At 42.7% G+C, this 19159-nt stretch overlaps 1 protein-coding gene across 1 annotated transcript in view; it reads right to left on the reverse strand.

Annotated features, from left to right (window-relative positions):
• Positions 1-19159, reverse strand: part of LOC136857590 (uncharacterized) — a 251892-nt gene that overhangs the window by 14651 nt on the left and 218082 nt on the right. The window contains exon 12 of the mRNA XM_067136372.2: positions 8872-9346. Within this exon, the coding sequence (XP_066992473.2) occupies positions 8872-9346 (475 nt within the window). The remainder of the gene's footprint in view (positions 1-8871; positions 9347-19159) is intronic.

The following is a 19159-nucleotide window of genomic DNA, read 5'->3' on the forward strand; positions in this document are numbered from 1 at the left end:
GTTCCTCCTTATGTCCGACTACTGAAGTGGATATTAATATTGACTATCGAAAGAAAAAAAAATACGTGCAGACTAACAGAACTACGACGATAAACTAATTATATGCTGTATCTATAATCTACGTACCTGACTGCTCTACTCTCAACAGAGTTATATTTTCTAGTTTTCGATAAAATATTGAATAGTAAACTTAATGACGAAGAGTCATTCGGATGTATACCAGTTTACATTCCTCAAAGTGCTGGCAGGTTCAAGATTTTATTTTACATTAGGAAATGCCACATAGAAGCCTATAAGAATTCTCCTCTTAATATAATTCTAAATCTTTATAATAAATTAAATACATTTAACGTGGATATTAATTTTTCTATGAATCAAATCAGCTTTGAATTGGGATGTGATGCATTCCTATAAACCATTTACTGGTGCTGTCTAAGCTTATTTCCGTATTGTATACATATCTGATTTCATTCTTCTAGTTGTGTTTGATTCCCTATGTCTACACTGTACTGTTAAATTTCTCTTCTTCTATTTGAATCCCCATTTTTGGTATTACCTCTAAGTTAAACATTCTAATTCTCTTCTCAGAATATTATTTTGCATACTGTGACATGCTTATTTCGTACTCTCTCTTGTTAGATTATTCTATTAACTTCATAACTAAATGCATTACTTTGTATTATGCACCGCCGTAATAATAATTTATTTTTGTAGCTGTATATTTTGTATTGTACTACCAAGTTGTACTTGTTTGGAATCTTCATATTTAAATTGTGTAGTTCATATTCTTCAGCTCGTATGTTTATTTGTGTGTATTTAATTAACGTTTAGTAACGAAGTCCTTGTTTGTATATTGTGAACATTGTAACTGGACGAAAGCCTGTTATGTTCATCATTAAATAAATAATATACGTTATGCCTAATAATATACATTAGATCTATATGTAATTTTCATTTATCATTTGACTCGCTACAAATGGCAATTCATTTCTTGCTGTAGTTCCCAAATATCCTTTTTTTTTTTTTTTTTTGCTTTACGTCGCACCGACACGGATAGGTCTTATGGCGACGATGAGGCAGAAAGGGGTAGGAAGCGGCCGTGGCCTTAATTAAGGTACAGCCCCAGCATTTGCCTGGTGTGAAAATGGGAAACCACGGAAAACCATCTTCAGGGCTGCCGACAGTGGGGTTCGAACCCACGATCTCCCGAATACTGGATACTGGCTGCACTTACGCGACTGCAGCTCTCGAGCTCGGTAAATGCTTTTATTAAAGGACCATTTTGTTCTATATAGAGAGAATCTTCCAGTATTTCTTAATGTTTATTGAGTGTATATTAATAACATTGTACGTTGGAAATGTAAAGAATTTCAAAATATGAAACACAAATTCCTATAGTACTGGTTAACTACATACTCAATATGACATCCAAATTTAAGATCAATACTGAATTGAATACTTAATCCATATTCTGCTTGTATCTCAATGAAGAGCCCATGCACGGATTACGGTTATATCAGGATATAGATTATTTATAAAGTAGTGTGGAGGAGTTCTTGGAGAACCCACGTGCAGTTTCCACCTGCATGACCGTTTTCAGTGGGTAAGGTAAGGCCCATAGGGAATGTTCCAATACACATCCTCATGTACGCGCCCTGAGATAGAAGAGAAAATTATCATGCGCTATCTAAATTCTTAAGTCTAAAGATCGAAATTTTGGTGAATTCTGGTGCCCAAATTGCGGACATTTATTTATTTATTTATTTATTTATTTATTTATTTATTTATTTCAAGTTCAAGGCAAAGTAGAATCAGTAAAATCACAATTTACGCCTAATATTTGGCGAATATTTTATGTTATTGTAAAATTACAAGCAATACCCAGGCATGGGGAAAGTATCATCTCAAAGTTACATAACTCGTATGATTCTTTTTTTGATCGAGAACGTAGTTTATAGTGACAGTGCTATTATTTTTTCTCGTGCTTACTTCAAATCCTTGAACTTCGGTCAAACCGAGATTAACAGTGCTGGCCGTATTCCAGAAACCCTCCAAGTACTGAGAGAGGAGGAACGGCCGCAGTGCGCCGCGTTGTCTGAGAACTGTGGTGCAGCGCTTGTACCATGCTGTTCATGGCTGGATTATTGACATTTCTAGTACAAGTTTAAGTCACTTGCATACGAACGTCTCTTCACATGCTTAAGAGAAGGGAACGAACACACAGCAAATACCTGAGTTAGTACAATTCAAGTTCTGTACTCATAATGGCATTTGCTTTATATCCCACTAAGTACTTTTACTGTTTTCGGAGACGCCGAGATGCCTGAATTTCGTCCCGCAGGAGTTCTTTTACATGCCATTGCACGAAGCTGACGCATTTGAGCACCTTCAAATACCACCGGACTGAGCCAGGATCGAACCTGCCAAGCTGGGGTCAGAAGGCCAACGCCTCAACCGCCCCTCTGCCTAGCAGTTCTGTACTCAGACACGGATTTATGATGCTTGACGCACAGCCCATTGTGGTGCCTTCTCCTGTTGTATAAGAAGTGAAGCCTAAAGGATAGCAGTAGAACGACGATCGAGTTGGCTTACTTTGGGTCATGTAGTCGTGAGATTGCATTCGGGAGGTGGTGCGTTCGAACCCCCACTGTCGGCAGCCCTGAAGATGATTTACTGTGGTTTCTCATTTTCACACCAAGCAATTGCTGGCGCTATACAGGCCACGGTCGCTTCGTTCACAGTCCTAGAGCTCTTTCCTTTCCCATCGTCGCCAAACGACGTAACTGGGTCGGTGGAACTTAAAAACTCTTGTAAAGGAAAAGGCAATGAAGGGATGTATTAGCGTGTGATTGTCCGCGACAGCTCCACAACAAAGTTAGTGTACTAAATGGAAGAAACGCGGGTTATTCAAACATACATACACTATAATATTAGTATTATTTCCTTCTTTCTTTCTTAATCTGTTTACCCTCCAGGGTATGTTTTTCGCTCGGACTCAGCGAGGGATCTCACCTCTACCGCCACAAGGGCAGTGTCCTGGAACGCGAGACTTTGGGGCGGGGGATAAAATGGGAGGGAGGACCAGTACCTCCCCCAGGCGGCCTCACCTACTATGCTGAACAGGGGTCTTGTGGAGGGATGGGAAGATTGGAAGGGACAGGAAAGGAAGAGGGAAGGAAGCGGCCGTGGCCTTAAGTTAGGTACCATCCCGGTATTTGCCTGGAGGAGAAGTGGGAAACCACAGAAAACCACTTCCGAGTATGGCTGAGGTGGGAATTGAACCCACCTCTACTCAGTTGACCTCCCGAGGCTGAGTGAACCCCATTCCAGCCCTCGTACCACTTTTCAAATTTCGCGGCAGAGCCGGGAATCGAACCCGGGCCTCCGGGGGTGACACTACACCACAGAGGTGAACATATTAGTATTATACTTTTTAAAATATTGCCATTGATTATATTTTATAAAAATAATTACATATTATAATAATTCTAAGTTTCATTATTAAACGCCCTATTGCCCGATTGGTCTTTTACTGCTCTGTTTAATTTGACGCAAATTTTTCGCTCTGTAGAAATACAAACACAGACTTTAAATATACACAAGTAGTAAGGTAAGGGTTATTCTGCCCGAAGGCAGGTCCGAACCTCCGCAGAGGTGTTCCTGAGCCGGAGTTTACGTGCGGTAGGGTGGCCAGTTCCTTTCCACTTCTCCATTCCCTTACCCCCCACCAACAGCGCGTGGCAGCCCATCCAACTCCTGACCACGCCCAATGTTGTTTAACTTCGGAAATCTCACGGGATCCGGTGTTTCAACACGGCTACGGCCGTTGGCTTATACACAAGTATACGGTACTTAATTTGTAGTATCACGAGACCGGTATTATATTGAAAGAGTGAAGAAACGGGTAGAACGGGGTTTGTCTACGAGCTTTCTGCACGACATTGTCCTGAGTATTTTACATCACCATATTTCTAAATTTAAAGGACGAATTTTAAACACTTCCATTAAGAACTTTCCTCTAACTTTAAATTACCGGTATTATTAAAATAACTTGTAAATTATTCTGGATCCATGCGGTTAGCTGTTCTTTTTAATGGTGTTCAAAATTATAATTTTAAAATATGTGAAAACTTTTAATAATATGATGTAAAAAACCAAATCCCATGGCGCAACAGCGCCGAAAGGGCCTTGGCCTACCAAGCGACCGCTGTTCAGCCCGAAAGCCTGCAGATTATGAGGTGTCGTGTGGTCAGCACGACGGATCCTCTCGGCCGTTATTCTTGGCTTTCTAGACCGGGGTCGTCAACTCACTGTAGCTCCTCAGTTGTCTGCACGTAGGTCGAGTGGACCTCAAACCAGCCCTCAGATACAGGTAAAATTTCCACACATGGCGGACAACCGAACCCGCGGCCTCCGGGTAAGAGGCAGTTACGCTACCCCTACACCGCGGGGCCGGCACTTTAACAATATGAGAGTGATGGATAATTATTTTATTATTTATTTATAAAATATAACAACTATTTAATTTCAATTCGGAAGTTAATAAATTGACATTAAAATACAGTATGTGCCAAAATATACAGTACTGGAAATTATGTTAGTCTTATTGTCATTACCTTACTTATCGAGATGATAGTGAAAATGTTCAAAATGTGCTCCATTGCGCTGTAGGCAGTGTTCATAACGATCACGCAGATTTTCCAACATATTCTGGAACACAGGTTGCTGCAGAGTTCCCAAGAACGAGACGATCTTCTGACGTAATGCAGGCATAGTTTTGGGTGGATCTGGACAATTGAAAATTTGCTCCTTTAACATTCCCCACACGTAAGCATCAGGTGGTTTGAGATCGGGGGAATGTGATGGGTAGGGAAACTCAGCCGCGCGGGAAATTACTCGTCCTGGAAAGGTTTCTTGCAGCATAGCCATGGTCTGTCGAGCGGTGTGGCAGGTCGCCCCGTCTTGTTGGAACCACTGTCTATTCATCTGCATGTTCCTGGCACGACAAAACCTTCTTAGATCCTGAATAAATGGACTGATCACCATGTTCCTATAGCGTTCCTGGTTAAGAGTAAGAGGTGCACCATCATCATTCTCTATGAAGTACGTACCTAGCACACCGTTTCCTGACACTGCACACCAAATCGTCACACGCACACTATGTAGCGGTTTCTGGACTATAGTGTCTTGCCTCTCGAAACCAAGAAAGCGAGTTATTTGGCGATTGATAAAGCCGTCCAAATGAACGTGACTTTCGTCGGAGAACCACACGTTGAAAAAGAAATCTGGATCCTCGTACACCATGGCCAAAAATCGTGCACAATATTCCACCCTGGTGTGCCCATCGTGCTCCGTCAATCGTTGCCCCACCTGTATTTGGTACGGAAATCCACCTATGTCTTTAAAACAATCGTCGAAGTGACGTAGGGCTGATGTTTAATTTCAGGGCTGTTCGCCGAAGACTTCGCTTTGGAGACTGCAACACCTGATTGAGGACACGTCCATGATTTTCGTTTTTTGGACACAGTTACTGGCCTACCAGACCTTCCCTTGCGTTGACACAATATACTACCCGTACGACGAAATTTTTAAACATAGACAGCATAACTGTGTTGCTAGGTGCTGGCTTATTGAAGTATTCACGATATTGTTCCGCCGCTAACTTTAAACTCGGCCCACCTTGATAACCGTTTCCGTACGAGCGAAAATAATACTCTACTATAAACATTTTTTCCTACGTCGCGAGACTCATTGTCACTTCCAAACACAGAGTACAACGTTATTTACACAACTAACAATTCATCACGGCGATGTAACAACACGCAGACGCTCAGGCGTGCGCATGCGCTCTGCGCGAAAATGAGTACTGTATATTTTGGCACATACCGTATTATGCCTTAATACTTAGAACAGCAACAATAAATTACAACGTTTTGACGAACTTAGCACCGTCCAAATTTCGGCACCCTCTGGTTTATAAATCCGGCACTGTCTGTGCCCAGGCATACGCAGCTGAGCTCTGTAGGTTACGTTTCATAGTATGACTGGAAAATTGTTCGAAGCGATTTCCAATGTGTATCGCAGGCAGTGGCGGCGATTAGGGGAGAAAAGAATTAAAATTTTCATTCCATTTTAGCCGTCTGTAGCTAGGAATTATAAATTTAAAATGAGCAACTTATACAAAACCTGTTGTCTTTTAAGCTAATTATTTGCTTTAATTTCTTTAATCATTACGAAAAATACTTAGCGGAAGTACGCACAAAACGTCGTTCGTTGCGGCTAACCGAATTGTACAGCGCCACAGTAAGTTAATGGAGCCCGGCGGAGCATTGTGTAGCATGTTCTGTGACGAATGGTAATAGAAGTATACAGTATGTGGCTGTGTTATTCGTACAGGCTTCAGTTTCTTATCAAATCTCGTATATTCACATTAACGACTGAAAAATAGAAATAAAACGTACTTTGCGGGTAAAAACATGGTTTGTCAATGATATTTTGTTGGTGAAAACCATACTTAAGTATTTACACACAGGCGAGAAGATTTGATATGAATGTGCCGGCATCGACAAATGGGTGTACCAGTTGTATTCGTACACATGGACAGGATGATGCCCACCGTTTGGTTGCGATGCACGGAAAAGTCTCAGTGACCGCATACGACTGGTCAAGTACGTTACTCTCCTTCTTAGTGTATCTGTGGTGAACATCGGTAGGAGTGCAGATTTAAGTCGGGAGCTTAAGGACACTATACTTAAACTGGCACTTAAAGGATTTTCATTACAAAAGGTTGGACAGCTGGTCAATAAATCACATTCTACGGTGCAATATGTGGTTGATACATTTAAATACAAAGGCACTATCAAGAACACGCCAAGGAAACCCAAGAGAAAATGTTTAACTGAAAGGGAAGAACGGTTTTTTGTTCGGCTGATTAAGTCAGATTCCAAATTAAGTGCACCAGTATTGAGGCAACTCACGGAGGAACGAACTGGAAAGAAGATCAGACTCCATCATCTGTCGGATCCTGTATCGGCATGGGTACTATGGAAGAATCCCTCGGCAAAGGCCGTATGTAAGTAGAAAAAAAAAAAACAGACGGCTTAGATTGGCATTCGCTAAGGAGCATATAAATAAGGAGAACGAAATCTGGAATGATGTTATCTGGTCTGATGAGACAAAAATGAACCTATTTGGGTCAGATGGCATCCACAGAACATGGAGAAAAATTGGTACGGATAATGATGTGGCGAATACACTCCCAACTGTAAAATACGATGGTGGGTCTGTAATGCTTTGGGGCTGTATGTCAGCTAGAGGTATGAGTAACATACATTGAATTAACAGAATAATGAACAAGGTGGGCTATAATGCAATCCTGAGGGAAAGCGTGAAGCAGAGTGACGAAAATATGGGGATGCCACCTGTTTATATTTTCCAGTATGATAATGACCCATAACACACTGCTGATATTAATAAGGCATGGTTGGTCTGGAACATTCCTAAGCAGCTTAGAACACCTACTCAGTCTCCGGCTTTAAATCCCATCGAACATCTTTGGGCTACGTTGAAAAGTAATCTCCGTAGGCAACGTGTGCGTACGAAGCAGGAACTTAGAGGTGTAATTCTTTAGGAATGGCAGAAAATCAGCCCGGACATGTGCAAGAAATTAGTGTAATTCTATGCGGCGACGATGTCAGACAGTTATAAAGGCTAGGGACATTCCACTAGACACTAACATGTTCCAGGAACCCTTTATCTTTTTGTTTATTTCAAGTGTTCAATTTGCTTGTACGAATAGGAAAGATACAAGATTATGGGCACGCTTTTCTTGATTAGAAGCTGTATGTTTTGTTAACATGATTACAAACAGATACAGTAGATATATGTTTTCTAAAGGCTTTGTTGAATATATGTGCAGTGAATAAAATTCTTTTCAGTTTATTATTTTCTGGCAGTGCATTGAAGTACTAAAGCAAACAACCCGTGCGAATAGAATAGGTACATACTGTATTTCTGCTCAGGTCACCTGCTTGCCGCGCGCATTTGTCAGTCTGACAGTCTCACTCAATCTGTGTGTCTGTTCCGTTGTCTGTTGTTTTGTTAATGTGTAGTAAAATACTAAATTATGTTTAATTGTATAATCACGCCGTGCTTCTATTTAATTGCAATCCGTGCGTAATTATTGTTCCTTCGGTGAAAGGTTTCTTTCTTTTTTTTTTTTTGCTAGTTGCTAGTTGCTTTACGTCGCACCGACACAGATAGGTCTTATGGCGACGATGGGACAGGGAATGGCTAGGAGTGGGAAAGAAGCGGCCATGGCCTTAATTAAGGTACAGCCCCAGCATTTGCCTGGTATGAAAATGGGAAACCACGGAAAACTATTTTCAGGGCTGCCGATAGTGGGGTTCGAACCTACTATCTCCCGAATACTGGATACTGGCCGCACTTAAGCGACTGCAGCTATCGAGCTCGGTGAAAGTTTTATTGTATAGTATTATTATTATTATTAACGCACTTCTTAAGTTAGTAGACTGCCAGTTTTTACGTCTCTATCGAAATTCTCTCGGAGAGTATGAAAAACCTACCATTTTCTAGCTTAAAAAAAATGATTGATGTCTACCCTCCTCCCCCCGCCACCGCTATATCCCGCAGACCCAGGTACTTATTGTGTCTATACATGTTTTTGTCCCTCCCATTTCTAATTCCCTATCGTCGCTAACTGATCGCAGGAATACCCTTCTCAACTCGTGACAAATGTTAGATTGTTTCATTTTTGGTGCACTTTATTCCTAGAACTAGATAATAATGGCTGCATATATTCTTATTGACACCAAGAAATAAAACATAAAAATAACCGTCCTACTCACGTACCTGTGAGTCTGGAGATTCCCGGCTCTAGAATGCCAAGCACTGGAAGCAGTTCGCGGCACAGCTCTGCTTTACGTATCAGCATCTTACGTTGTGGTCGTGGTTCACGTGAAACAATGTCTCTGTACAGGGCGACTAGAAGTTGCTTGATTTCCAGACAAATGGCATGGTGCTGCGCAAAACTGCGTTGCAAGCTATGTAGTAAAATCTCTAACTCGCGAGGATTCCCTCGATCTACATCTTCCAGTCGTTCTCTCCCTCGAGCGACTGCGCTGGCCACCATCATGGCTCCTACAGAATGTCCACACTCCTCGCAAGTCCATATTGCCCCCTCCCTGGGAACCATCAGCGCCAGTTTACAGCGCACACACTGCAAGGAACTGAGGTGTGTCCCCATCTCAGTAGGGTCCATACAGCGCGTACACAAGCAATGGAAGTACTTGCCCTCGCTCAGGTGCTCTTGTCTGTCTATAGTGTTCTGCAACATAAAAACAGCACATTTTATGTACCATGGAATATGAAAATATGAATACATTTCTACACTTAACTCTGCTCTGATTCTGGAAAGGAAGGTGGAAGACATACAGCATGATTCCAAATAACAGAGACTAACTCTGGATTATGTTCCCTGTCCGAAAAGATCCGGATATCATACGCCTTTTAGGCCACGGCCACACTTGCACGTTTTCCCGCAGCGGGACTATGTGTTTTTCACGCAGCTGGACGACCTGCGAGTTGGGTGGCCACACTTGCGGTTTGTTCACGCTGGATTCCTGCGTGTTTTTCACGCAGCTTGACGAAGACACGTGGACACACTTGCGTGTTTGTACGGAGTGATTTTATTAGTGTTTTGTATATTGTGAGTAGCAACACATCGCCATTGCTCTGCATGTGGAAAGCATTCCATTTTTAAATAATAACTCCGTTGTTGCGTTATGTGTTGCGTTGGTTGTTCTTCGTCGTCGTCGGCGTCAAAGAAACTATTGGATCCATCCTATATTAAGTGACAGGTCATCAAGTGGACAATTTGTGCTCCTACACACGTCTCCCCCAAAACAGCGCCCGTTACTGTTAACCACGCATCTCTTTTCATTTTCCTGTTTTTGAAGTCTTTGTCCTTTGTGTCGTAAAGGCACGGATACTTTTGTACCTCCAAAATTATCAGTTCACTGTCTAACATTCTCCTAAGTTTTTTTTTTTTTTTTTGCTAGTTGCTTTACGTCGCACCGACACAGATAGATCTTATGGCGACGATGGGACAGGGAAGGGCTAGGAGTGGGAAGGAAGCGGCTGTGGCCTTAATTAAGGTACAGCCCCAGCATTTGCCTGGTGTGAAAATGGGAAACCACGGAAAACCATTTTCAGGGCTGCCGACAGTGGGGTTCGAACCTACTATCTCCCGAATACTGGATACTGGCCGCACTTAAGCGACTGCAGCTATCGAGCTCGGTCTCCTAAGTTTTAAACACGAACTAGAGCACGATAAAACTGCAGCGTCTTCTTCCCGCAAGTGTAGCCAGGCACTGCTGAGCGGGAGAGCGGGAAACACGCAAAGAAGATGGATCCCGGCCCATTCTCGAGCGGACAACCTTGAAGACGCACCTTGTCTCCCTTGTCCCGTAGCGTCTTCTTCCCGCAAGTGTAGCCAGTCCCAATTAAAGTCAGTGCTGCATTACTTCGTGAAATCTCGCGTCAAAAATGCACAGTACTTTTTTATTTTTTATTTTTTTGCTATTTGCTTTACGTTGCACCGACACATGTAAGTCTTATGGCGACGATGGGATAGGAAATGCTTAGGAATTGGAAGGAAGCGGCCGTGGCCTTAATTAAGGTAATAGCCCCAGCATTTGCCTGGTGTGAAAATGGGAAACCACGGAAAACCATCTTCAGGGCTGCCGACAGTGGGGCTCGAACCCACCATCTCTCGATTACTGGATACTGGCCGCACTTAAGCGACTGCAGCTATCGAGCTCAGTAAAATGCACAGTACTAACTTGGACGGGACCGCCACACACAGCGTGATTTTCCGCGGTGGGACAAGAGACGAGGCGTCTTCAAGGTCGCCTGCTCCAGAATGGGCTGAGGTCCATTTTGTTTGCGCCGGGCTGAGTGGCTCAGACGGTTAAGGCGCTGTCCTTCTAACCCCAACTTGGCAGGTTCGATCCTGGCTCAGTCCGGTGGTATTTGAAGGTGCTCAAATACGACAGCCTCGTGTCGGTAGATTTACTGGCACGTAAAAGAACTCCTGCGGGACTAAATTCCGGCACCTCGGCATCTCCGAAGACCTTAAAAAGTAGTTAGTGGGACGTAAAACAAATAACATTATTAACATTATTATTATTATTTTGTTTGCGTGTTTTTCCGTTCAGTGCCTGGCCATATTTGCGGGAAGAAGGCGCTGCGGTATTGTGCTCTTGTCTGAATACTGCACGTTAGTTTTGTAGCCTGCTCTCACTTTGTAGAATGGAATTAGACAGTGAATTATAGAAATAATTTCGTGTGACTATTTCTAGCCGAGTGCAGCCCTTGTAAGGCAGACCCTCCGATGAGGGTGGGCGGCATCTGCCATGTGTAGGTAACTGCGTGTTATTGTGGTGGAGGATAGTGTTATGTGTGGTGTGTGAGTTGCAGGGATGTTGGGGACAACGCAAACAACCAGCCCCCGGCACATTGGAATTAACCAATGAAGGTTAAAATCCCCGACCCAACCGGGAATTGAACCGGGACCCTCTGGACCGAAGGCCAGTACGCTGACCATTCAGCCAACGAGTCGGACAGACAGTGAATTAACAATTATGGAGGTGCAAAAGTGCCCGTGTCTTTACGATACAAAGGATTAAGAATTAAAAAAGAGAAATGAAGAGAGATGCGTGGTTATTAATAACGGGCGCTGTGTTGGGGGAGACGTTGTGCTTATTTTGCTGATATCATTTTTCAACAAACAGAAAGGCATTTCAAATGAGGTCACGGACATTCAGTAATACTCAAAGAAAAATATCTTGGTTGTCTTTTAGTGTATTGTGTAGGAGCTCAAATTGCCCATTTGATGACCTGTCACTTATTATAGGATAGATCCAATATTCTCTTTGGACGACGACGAACAACCAACGCAGCACATGACGCAACAAGGGTGTTATTATTTAATTACCGAGCTCGATAGCTGCAGTCGCTTAAGTGCGGCCAGTATCCAGTATTCTGGAGATAGTAGGTTCGAACCCCACTGTCGGCAGCCCTGAAAATGGTTTTCCGTGGTTTCCCATTTTCACACCAAGCGAATGCTGGGGCTGTACTTTAATTAAGGCCACGGCCGCTTCCTTCCCACTCCTAGCCCTCCCCTGTCTCATCGTCGACATAAGACCTATCTGTGTCGGTGCGACGTAAAGCAGCTAGAAATATTATTTAATGGAATTCCTTCCATATGCAGAGTAATGGCGATGCTTTGCTTCTTTTCAATATACAGCACACTAATACAATCACGCCGTGCAAACATGCAAGTGTGGCCACCCACCTCTCAGGCTGCCCAGCTGCGTGAAAAACACGCAGTACCGCAGCGTGAAATCACGTAAGTGTTGCCTCAGCCTTAATAAAAATACGATATGCATTGTATAGTATTAGAAAAGAGCACGGCATAATATTCCTGGTCAATCATAGTAGCCTCGTTATCGTACTCAGAACGTTTGTCATGAGTCTCAATGCAAGGACGTACGGTACGGCACCGTACGTCTCCGAGGTTCTGAGTAGTTTCAGCCTGCATCTGAAAATGAAAACCTACAACCTGTTCTCCAGTCTTTGACCGGGTCAGGGATGTAATGAATGAACCATATACAGGCTATTATTACAATGGGGTCGTCACTCCCAAGGTGATTTAGTAATAATTGATAAACGCTACGAAATGATAATGGAGAGTGTTGCTGGAATGAAAGATGACAGGGAAAACTGGAGTACCCGGAGGAAAACCTGTCCCGCCTCCGCTTTGTCCAGCACAAATCTCACATGGAGTGACGGGGATTCTAACCACGGTATTGAACCCATGACCTTTGTGCCCTAAGAATATTATGCATAAAGTGACAATTTAATTAGAAGTTCGATTCTTGATAGCATGGATTTGACACGTGACGAGGGGGTGATTACCTTCGGTCCCACGCTCTGGGATACGTGACGTCAGCCGCACGTGTCATAATAATAATGTTATTTGTTTTACGTCCCACTAACTACTTTTTTAAGGTCTTCGGAGACGCCGGGGTGCCGGAATTTAGTCCCGCAGGAGTTCTTTTACGTGCCAGTAAATCTACTGGCACGGGGCTGTCGTATTTGAGCACCTTCAAATACCACCGGACTGAGCCAGGATCGAACCTGCCAAGTTGGGGTTAGAAGGCCAGCGCCTTAACCGTCTGAGCCACTCAACCCGGCGCCGCACGTGTCAACGGCGGAAGAATCTTAAGTCATTTTTGTGAACTATTTCAAAGCGCGTGTACATGGCGTGCCCCAAGCCAAGTCAAAATATAGTGCCTATCAAAGGAGGTCATTTATCCCACAAATCGAACACGTATAAATTTTTAAGGTCCATGAACACTACCGCCAGAAATGTAGCAAGTATGTAGTCACTTTCAAAACTCTTGTAATTACAGTTTAGTTAAGTCAGAAAATTTATAGAAATTTTCTTGGCAGCAAAGGGAGATGCCCGAAGAGAGGGGGTAACTGCTATAAATATGAAGGGACGCCATGACGAAGTCGCCTTCTCCTGCATTTTATGGTACGAAGCGGACGATAAAGTGTGAGCTGCTCTGTGAAATCAAACAACAAAAGTAGACTAAGTTCAACCGCAGATTTTAGCCATTGTGGCTGGGGTCTTGACTCCCTGTGGAGAGTTTTCTTGAGTGGAAATAATTGTACCAGATAGGACGGTCAAAGTACTGAATAAAATTCTCCTGTGATAATTAAAGTAGTTCGTGTGCGGAAGTAATTACAGTCCATCGTGTGCGCTCAAAGGAAAAAAAGTGAAGGGCATTTCTTTTTTATGCTTTATTCCAGGAAACCTGAAGAAATATAATAATGATCTGTAAAGCCACGAATGTAAAAATGGCTAAATAAAAATGCCAGGGTCGCAGATGAGCCCTATGACGAACACTTGCGTAACTACATAAGGTATGTGACTTTCCATCTTACTACCTATTATATCTTGTTTCATGATCTCTAAATGTGTATTTGAATGGGGATATACGACGCAGTGGTCACCCCTATTAAGTTTTTGTAAATGTTAGAATACGACTAAAAGAGTCATTTGTTTTATTTTCCATTTGTATAAAATTTTTGAAGTCTTGCGAGTGCCGTATGATTTTGAAAAAGTTATTGAATAGGGTTTCGAAGTGATATCACGTCCAATGTAGATCGTCATTTCCGTGTGTTTATTGCCTATATTTTGTGATGTTAAATTAAGATGTTCATTCGACGTAAAATTTTCTGTCTGTAATTTTGACGTAAATAATATAGAAATCCATGGTTACTCATTTTCAATCGAGTGGAAGCGCGCTGTCGGGTGAGAATCTAGTGTGATGAATTTGGTCACGGAGAGAAACGTTTTCTAGGCCCATTTTAAACTGTGTCTGACTGACAATAAAAAAAGATCTAGTAGAATGTTTCAGTCATTTTCGTGAAAATCAAGTTATTGAAATACGATATCATTTTATGGGAAGTTATTCATTATTGATGCATTGTGAGTATTAGACGTCATGAATTCTAGTAAGGATCTTATTCCAGTTCTTTGTCTGTGATAGTTGTGGAGTTGGGAAACAGAGGTTAGTTGTCGTGTGAGTCAAGATGAGATTTGTGAATCAGGCTGAGACCTGTCATTGAAGCCGGGACATGGAAGCCCGAGGAATATTTTATAATGTTGGGAATGGAAAGAAATATATAGAAATCCATAGCGGTATTAATTTGCGACGCGTATATTTATTGTGGGCATCTTGAAGCATAATCTGTGCTTTTTGTTGGTTAGAATATCGTATTTGTTTAATTATGTCGGCGGAGTTTAAAAGGGAGCATTTTGAGAAGCCAGTCAGGTAGAATGAAACAGGTGTTACATGTCACTGCCAAGCGGACTAGGGTGAAACGCCGGCAGCTGATAGAGGGGTTCACCGTAAGTTAACGGGACACGCGTGGAATTGAGATTGTATTTCTCGGCCGGGGAGAACGTTAAAATGTTGGATTTAGGTGAAATTTTCATCCGGTAATAACCTGAGTGTTGTGGAATACTGTAAATGTGTTTAATTGGGGACGTAATGAACAGTTGAAACCACGAACTTAGAGTATAATGAACGAGAGTAACCAAATTCAGGGTTGTCCAAAATATGGAGCGATGGTTGTGATTATGGTTTGTCTGTGAGGGGTGCGCAAACTTTATAACAATGTTATGACGAGATATGACATCGTAATTATATGGCGAGTTGCTTTTGGTTTGTACGTAGATTATTAGGATATCCAAGTGTTAATAATGGCTAGGATTAGATTAGATTTAAAGTGTGAGATCATGAGACAAGATATATAACTGGACATGAATTATGTAACAATTCTTTTCCAGCCAGATAAACGTCACAGGATTGAATTTACATCACAGCTGCGTAGGAATTTGTGAAGAAACCAGAGTCCGCGGAGATAGAAATTGTTGTTCTTTAAGATTTCATTAAATCTTTTAAATTTATTTAATTATTAAATTCAGTGAAACCGCATTTTGAAATAACTTTAATCAAGCGAATAACTTGGAGATGCATTCTGGAAATCTTAGTTTGTTTTCTGGGGAATATTTAAATGGTAAAGTAACGATTAAGGGGACATATCCGAAGGAAATGGATTTTACTGCCACAAAGTTTGTGAGCATTGCTATTGTTGTAATTATTTAACTTTGATTGATTGAGCAGTGAATGTGCTGGGGATAGTAAAGTGGAAACTTTGGTCATCAACCGATGTAACTTAATTATGTTTAGCCTTCAGCCTAGAAACTTGGATGGTCAGGGGGTCATCAACCTCAGTGACTTAGATTAGGGCCATATGCCACTGTAGCATCATTTTTCTTGCGGTCATCATCTACAATGACTTTAAAGTAACTTAGAAGTTTAGATGTCGGTCCGTGGCATAGACGCAGGTCACATCGATTCAATTAAGGGTCCATGTTGTATAACCACTGTGTGGCACACACCGATTGGACGGACCATAACGAATCACTATGATGGTACATGTGGTCTCACATGGAAGCCGAATTTAAGGATTTCCAGACTTTCCTTTCTTTAATAAAAAATGAGACAATGGTTTCTAGTAAGAATGCCCATCAGGCAGACACGTCAAAGGCTCACCAGTGTTCTAACCTTATATGTATAAAATGATTGCGGTGTCCAGTGGACACGTGTAATTTCAGTAATATCGTTGAGATATCAGAATACTTCAGAATTTCCTTAATAAATTGAAATCTTTTAAACAGACCTTTCATTCAAAGTAGATAGATTAGAATTACTGGAACCCTACCTTTACCTCAGCAAGTGACGAAGAACCCGATACGACCCAAGAGACAGATCTCATGAACTTTGCTGATAGGTAAGAAAGGTAGATATCCCTAAATATGGACCAAAAGGGTTCAGTATCCAGCGGTGAGAGGCCGACGCGCTGCCGTCTGAGCTACGGAGGCTTTGTTCAGCCTGCATCTGAACAGCGTTAAGTGCAGCATTCGCACGTTGTTCTGCAGTCTGCAGCTCACGAACACGAACAGCGTGCACGGCACACTTCATATTTTCTCACACTGGTAGTCCGGCAACCGGATGAGCCGTGCAACAGGATCTTAAAGACTGATACGTCTACCTCGGAAGATGCTGTTCCAGCAGTGAGGAACTCAGTACAAAGGTAGGAACAAAATGCTCACCATCATAATGGTTGGCCAGCAGGGTAGGAGATGTGGTGGTATACAAAAGCCTGGATTCAATTACAAATCTTTCCGCAGTATTCATAGGGAGTGAGGGCATATGGCGCTGTTGATGGCGATTCGTCCGTCGGATGGCGACGTCAAGTCTTGAGTAGACCCCTTGGTGTTATACGACTGGAGTAGACTATGTGCTGACACTGGATTTCACCCTTCCCCTGCCTTATTATCATCATCTCGCACCCAGAAGAGCCGGTTCCCCGTGGGCATCAGGTAGAAAGACCTGCGTCAGGTGAGCCGAATATGTCCTCGGGCACTTCTGGCACTAAAAGCCACAACCCCCCCCCCGCCCTCCAAATGGCACTACAGCCCTTTAAAGGGCCTTGGCCTATCAAGCGACTGCTGCTCAGCCCGAAGGCCTGCAGATTGCGAGATGCCGTGTCGTCAGCACGACGAATCCTCTCGGCCGTGATTCTTGGCTTTCGAGACCGGAGCCGCTATCTCACCGTCAGATAGCTCCTCAATTCTAATCACGTAGGCTGAGTGGACCTCGAACCCACTCTCAGGTCCAGGTAAAATCCCTGAGCTGGCCGGGAATCGAACCCGAGGCCTCCGGGTAAGAGCCATAAACTATAATAATAATAATAATAATAATAATAATAATAATAATAATAATAATAATAATAATACGTCCGCCTCTGTGGTGTAGTGGTTAATGTGTGATTAGCTGCCACTCCCGAAAGCCTGGGTTCATTCCCGGCTCTGCCACGAAACTTGAAAAGTGGTACGAGGGCTGGAACGGGGTCCACTCAGCCTCGGGAGGTCAATTGAACAGAGAGGGTTTGATTTTCACCTCAGTCATTCTCGAAGTGGTTTTCCGTGGTTTTCCACTTTTCCTCCAGGCAAATGCCGGGATGGTACCTAATTTAGGCCACGGCCGCTTCCTTCCCTCTTCCTTGTCTATCTCTTCCGAACTTCTCATCGCCCCCAACAAGGCCCTGTTCAGCATAGGTGAGGCCGCCTGGGTAAGGTACTGGTCCTCCTTCCCGTTGTAAGCCCCGACCCAAAGTCTCACGCTCCAGGATACTCCCCTTGAGACGGTAGAGGTAGGATCCCTCGCTGAGTCTTAGGGGAAAACCAACCCTGGAGGGTAAACGGATTGAGAAAAAGAAATAATAATAATAATAATAATAATAATAATAATAATAATAATAATAATAATAATAATAATATGTTATTGGTGGTACGTCCCACTTCCTAGTCTAGTCTTACGGTTTCCAGAGACGTCGAGGTGCCGGAATTTTGTCCCGGAAGTGTTCTTTTACATGATGGTAGATCCAATGGAGTAACGTTAGGGACTGCAGGGCCTGCAATGCAGACTCCTCGTAAAATAACATATTGTGATAGTACATATATCACACCCCTGAATTATATGTAGAAGTTAGAGATATTATTGTCAGTATTCGATTTATTATTATTATTATTATTAGTATTTCATTTGTATATTTTGCCATTTATATTGGTAAGCTGGAAGATATCCACATATGTAGGTATGAGTAATTTGTTTTGCACCAGTGGGAAAACATTGCTGTAATAACTCTGGTAATTTGAATGAGTCATCTGGCTACCCCAGTGTCTGTTGTGATGTACTTGTGTCAGGAAATTCCATTTGTCATGTATATCCCAGCCTGATGAGATGAGCTTGTTGTTGTACCAGGGAAAGTTTGGTGATTCATGAAAACTCCCGAGTGTTTGTTATTGTCTTGGGAGGAAGAAGTAGTTCAGGGCTTGGTCTTGATTTGAGATCACTCATGATTGGCTGGCAAGCACCAATCCAGACGTCTCATCTGAAAGGAGGGGGATGTTGATGTCTATAAAGGTTGATCATACGGCGGCAACCGGCACATTGTATGGGAGATTGTAAGAAACATTGTAAGGGTGATTGTAGAGGTGATTGTGAAGGAACGAGAAGGAAGACAACTACAACTACAACTGACGCACTGTACGGGAAGGAAGTGGTGCTGATACACGGTACTGGAGTGACACGGCTGCAATGGACTGGACTTCAAACGTTCGTGGAGCGTAGTCGTGTTATGTTTGTGGAAAGTGGTTGATTGTGGAGAGTGCTTGCGCATTAAGTATTGTAGCACTTGTGGCGGCCTAGCATTATATGTTGGTGAAAGCTATCTCAGACTTTCCATAAATTTATATGTTGAGGATCGACAGACGTGTGTATATATCTTTACAAGTGTTAAAATATGTGAACACAGTAGTACAAGGTACAGTATCTGTGTGAAGTGATAACTGCCGATTATGAGAATCGGTAAGTCGAATTGATATAGAGACAGTGAAGGGTATTTATCTTCATACATGTACATTGTTCATCGG

The sequence above is a fragment of the Anabrus simplex genome, chromosome 1 (assembly GCF_040414725.1).
Source record: "Anabrus simplex isolate iqAnaSimp1 chromosome 1, ASM4041472v1, whole genome shotgun sequence".
In the NCBI taxonomy this organism is placed as follows: Eukaryota; Metazoa; Arthropoda; class Insecta; order Orthoptera; family Tettigoniidae; genus Anabrus; species Anabrus simplex.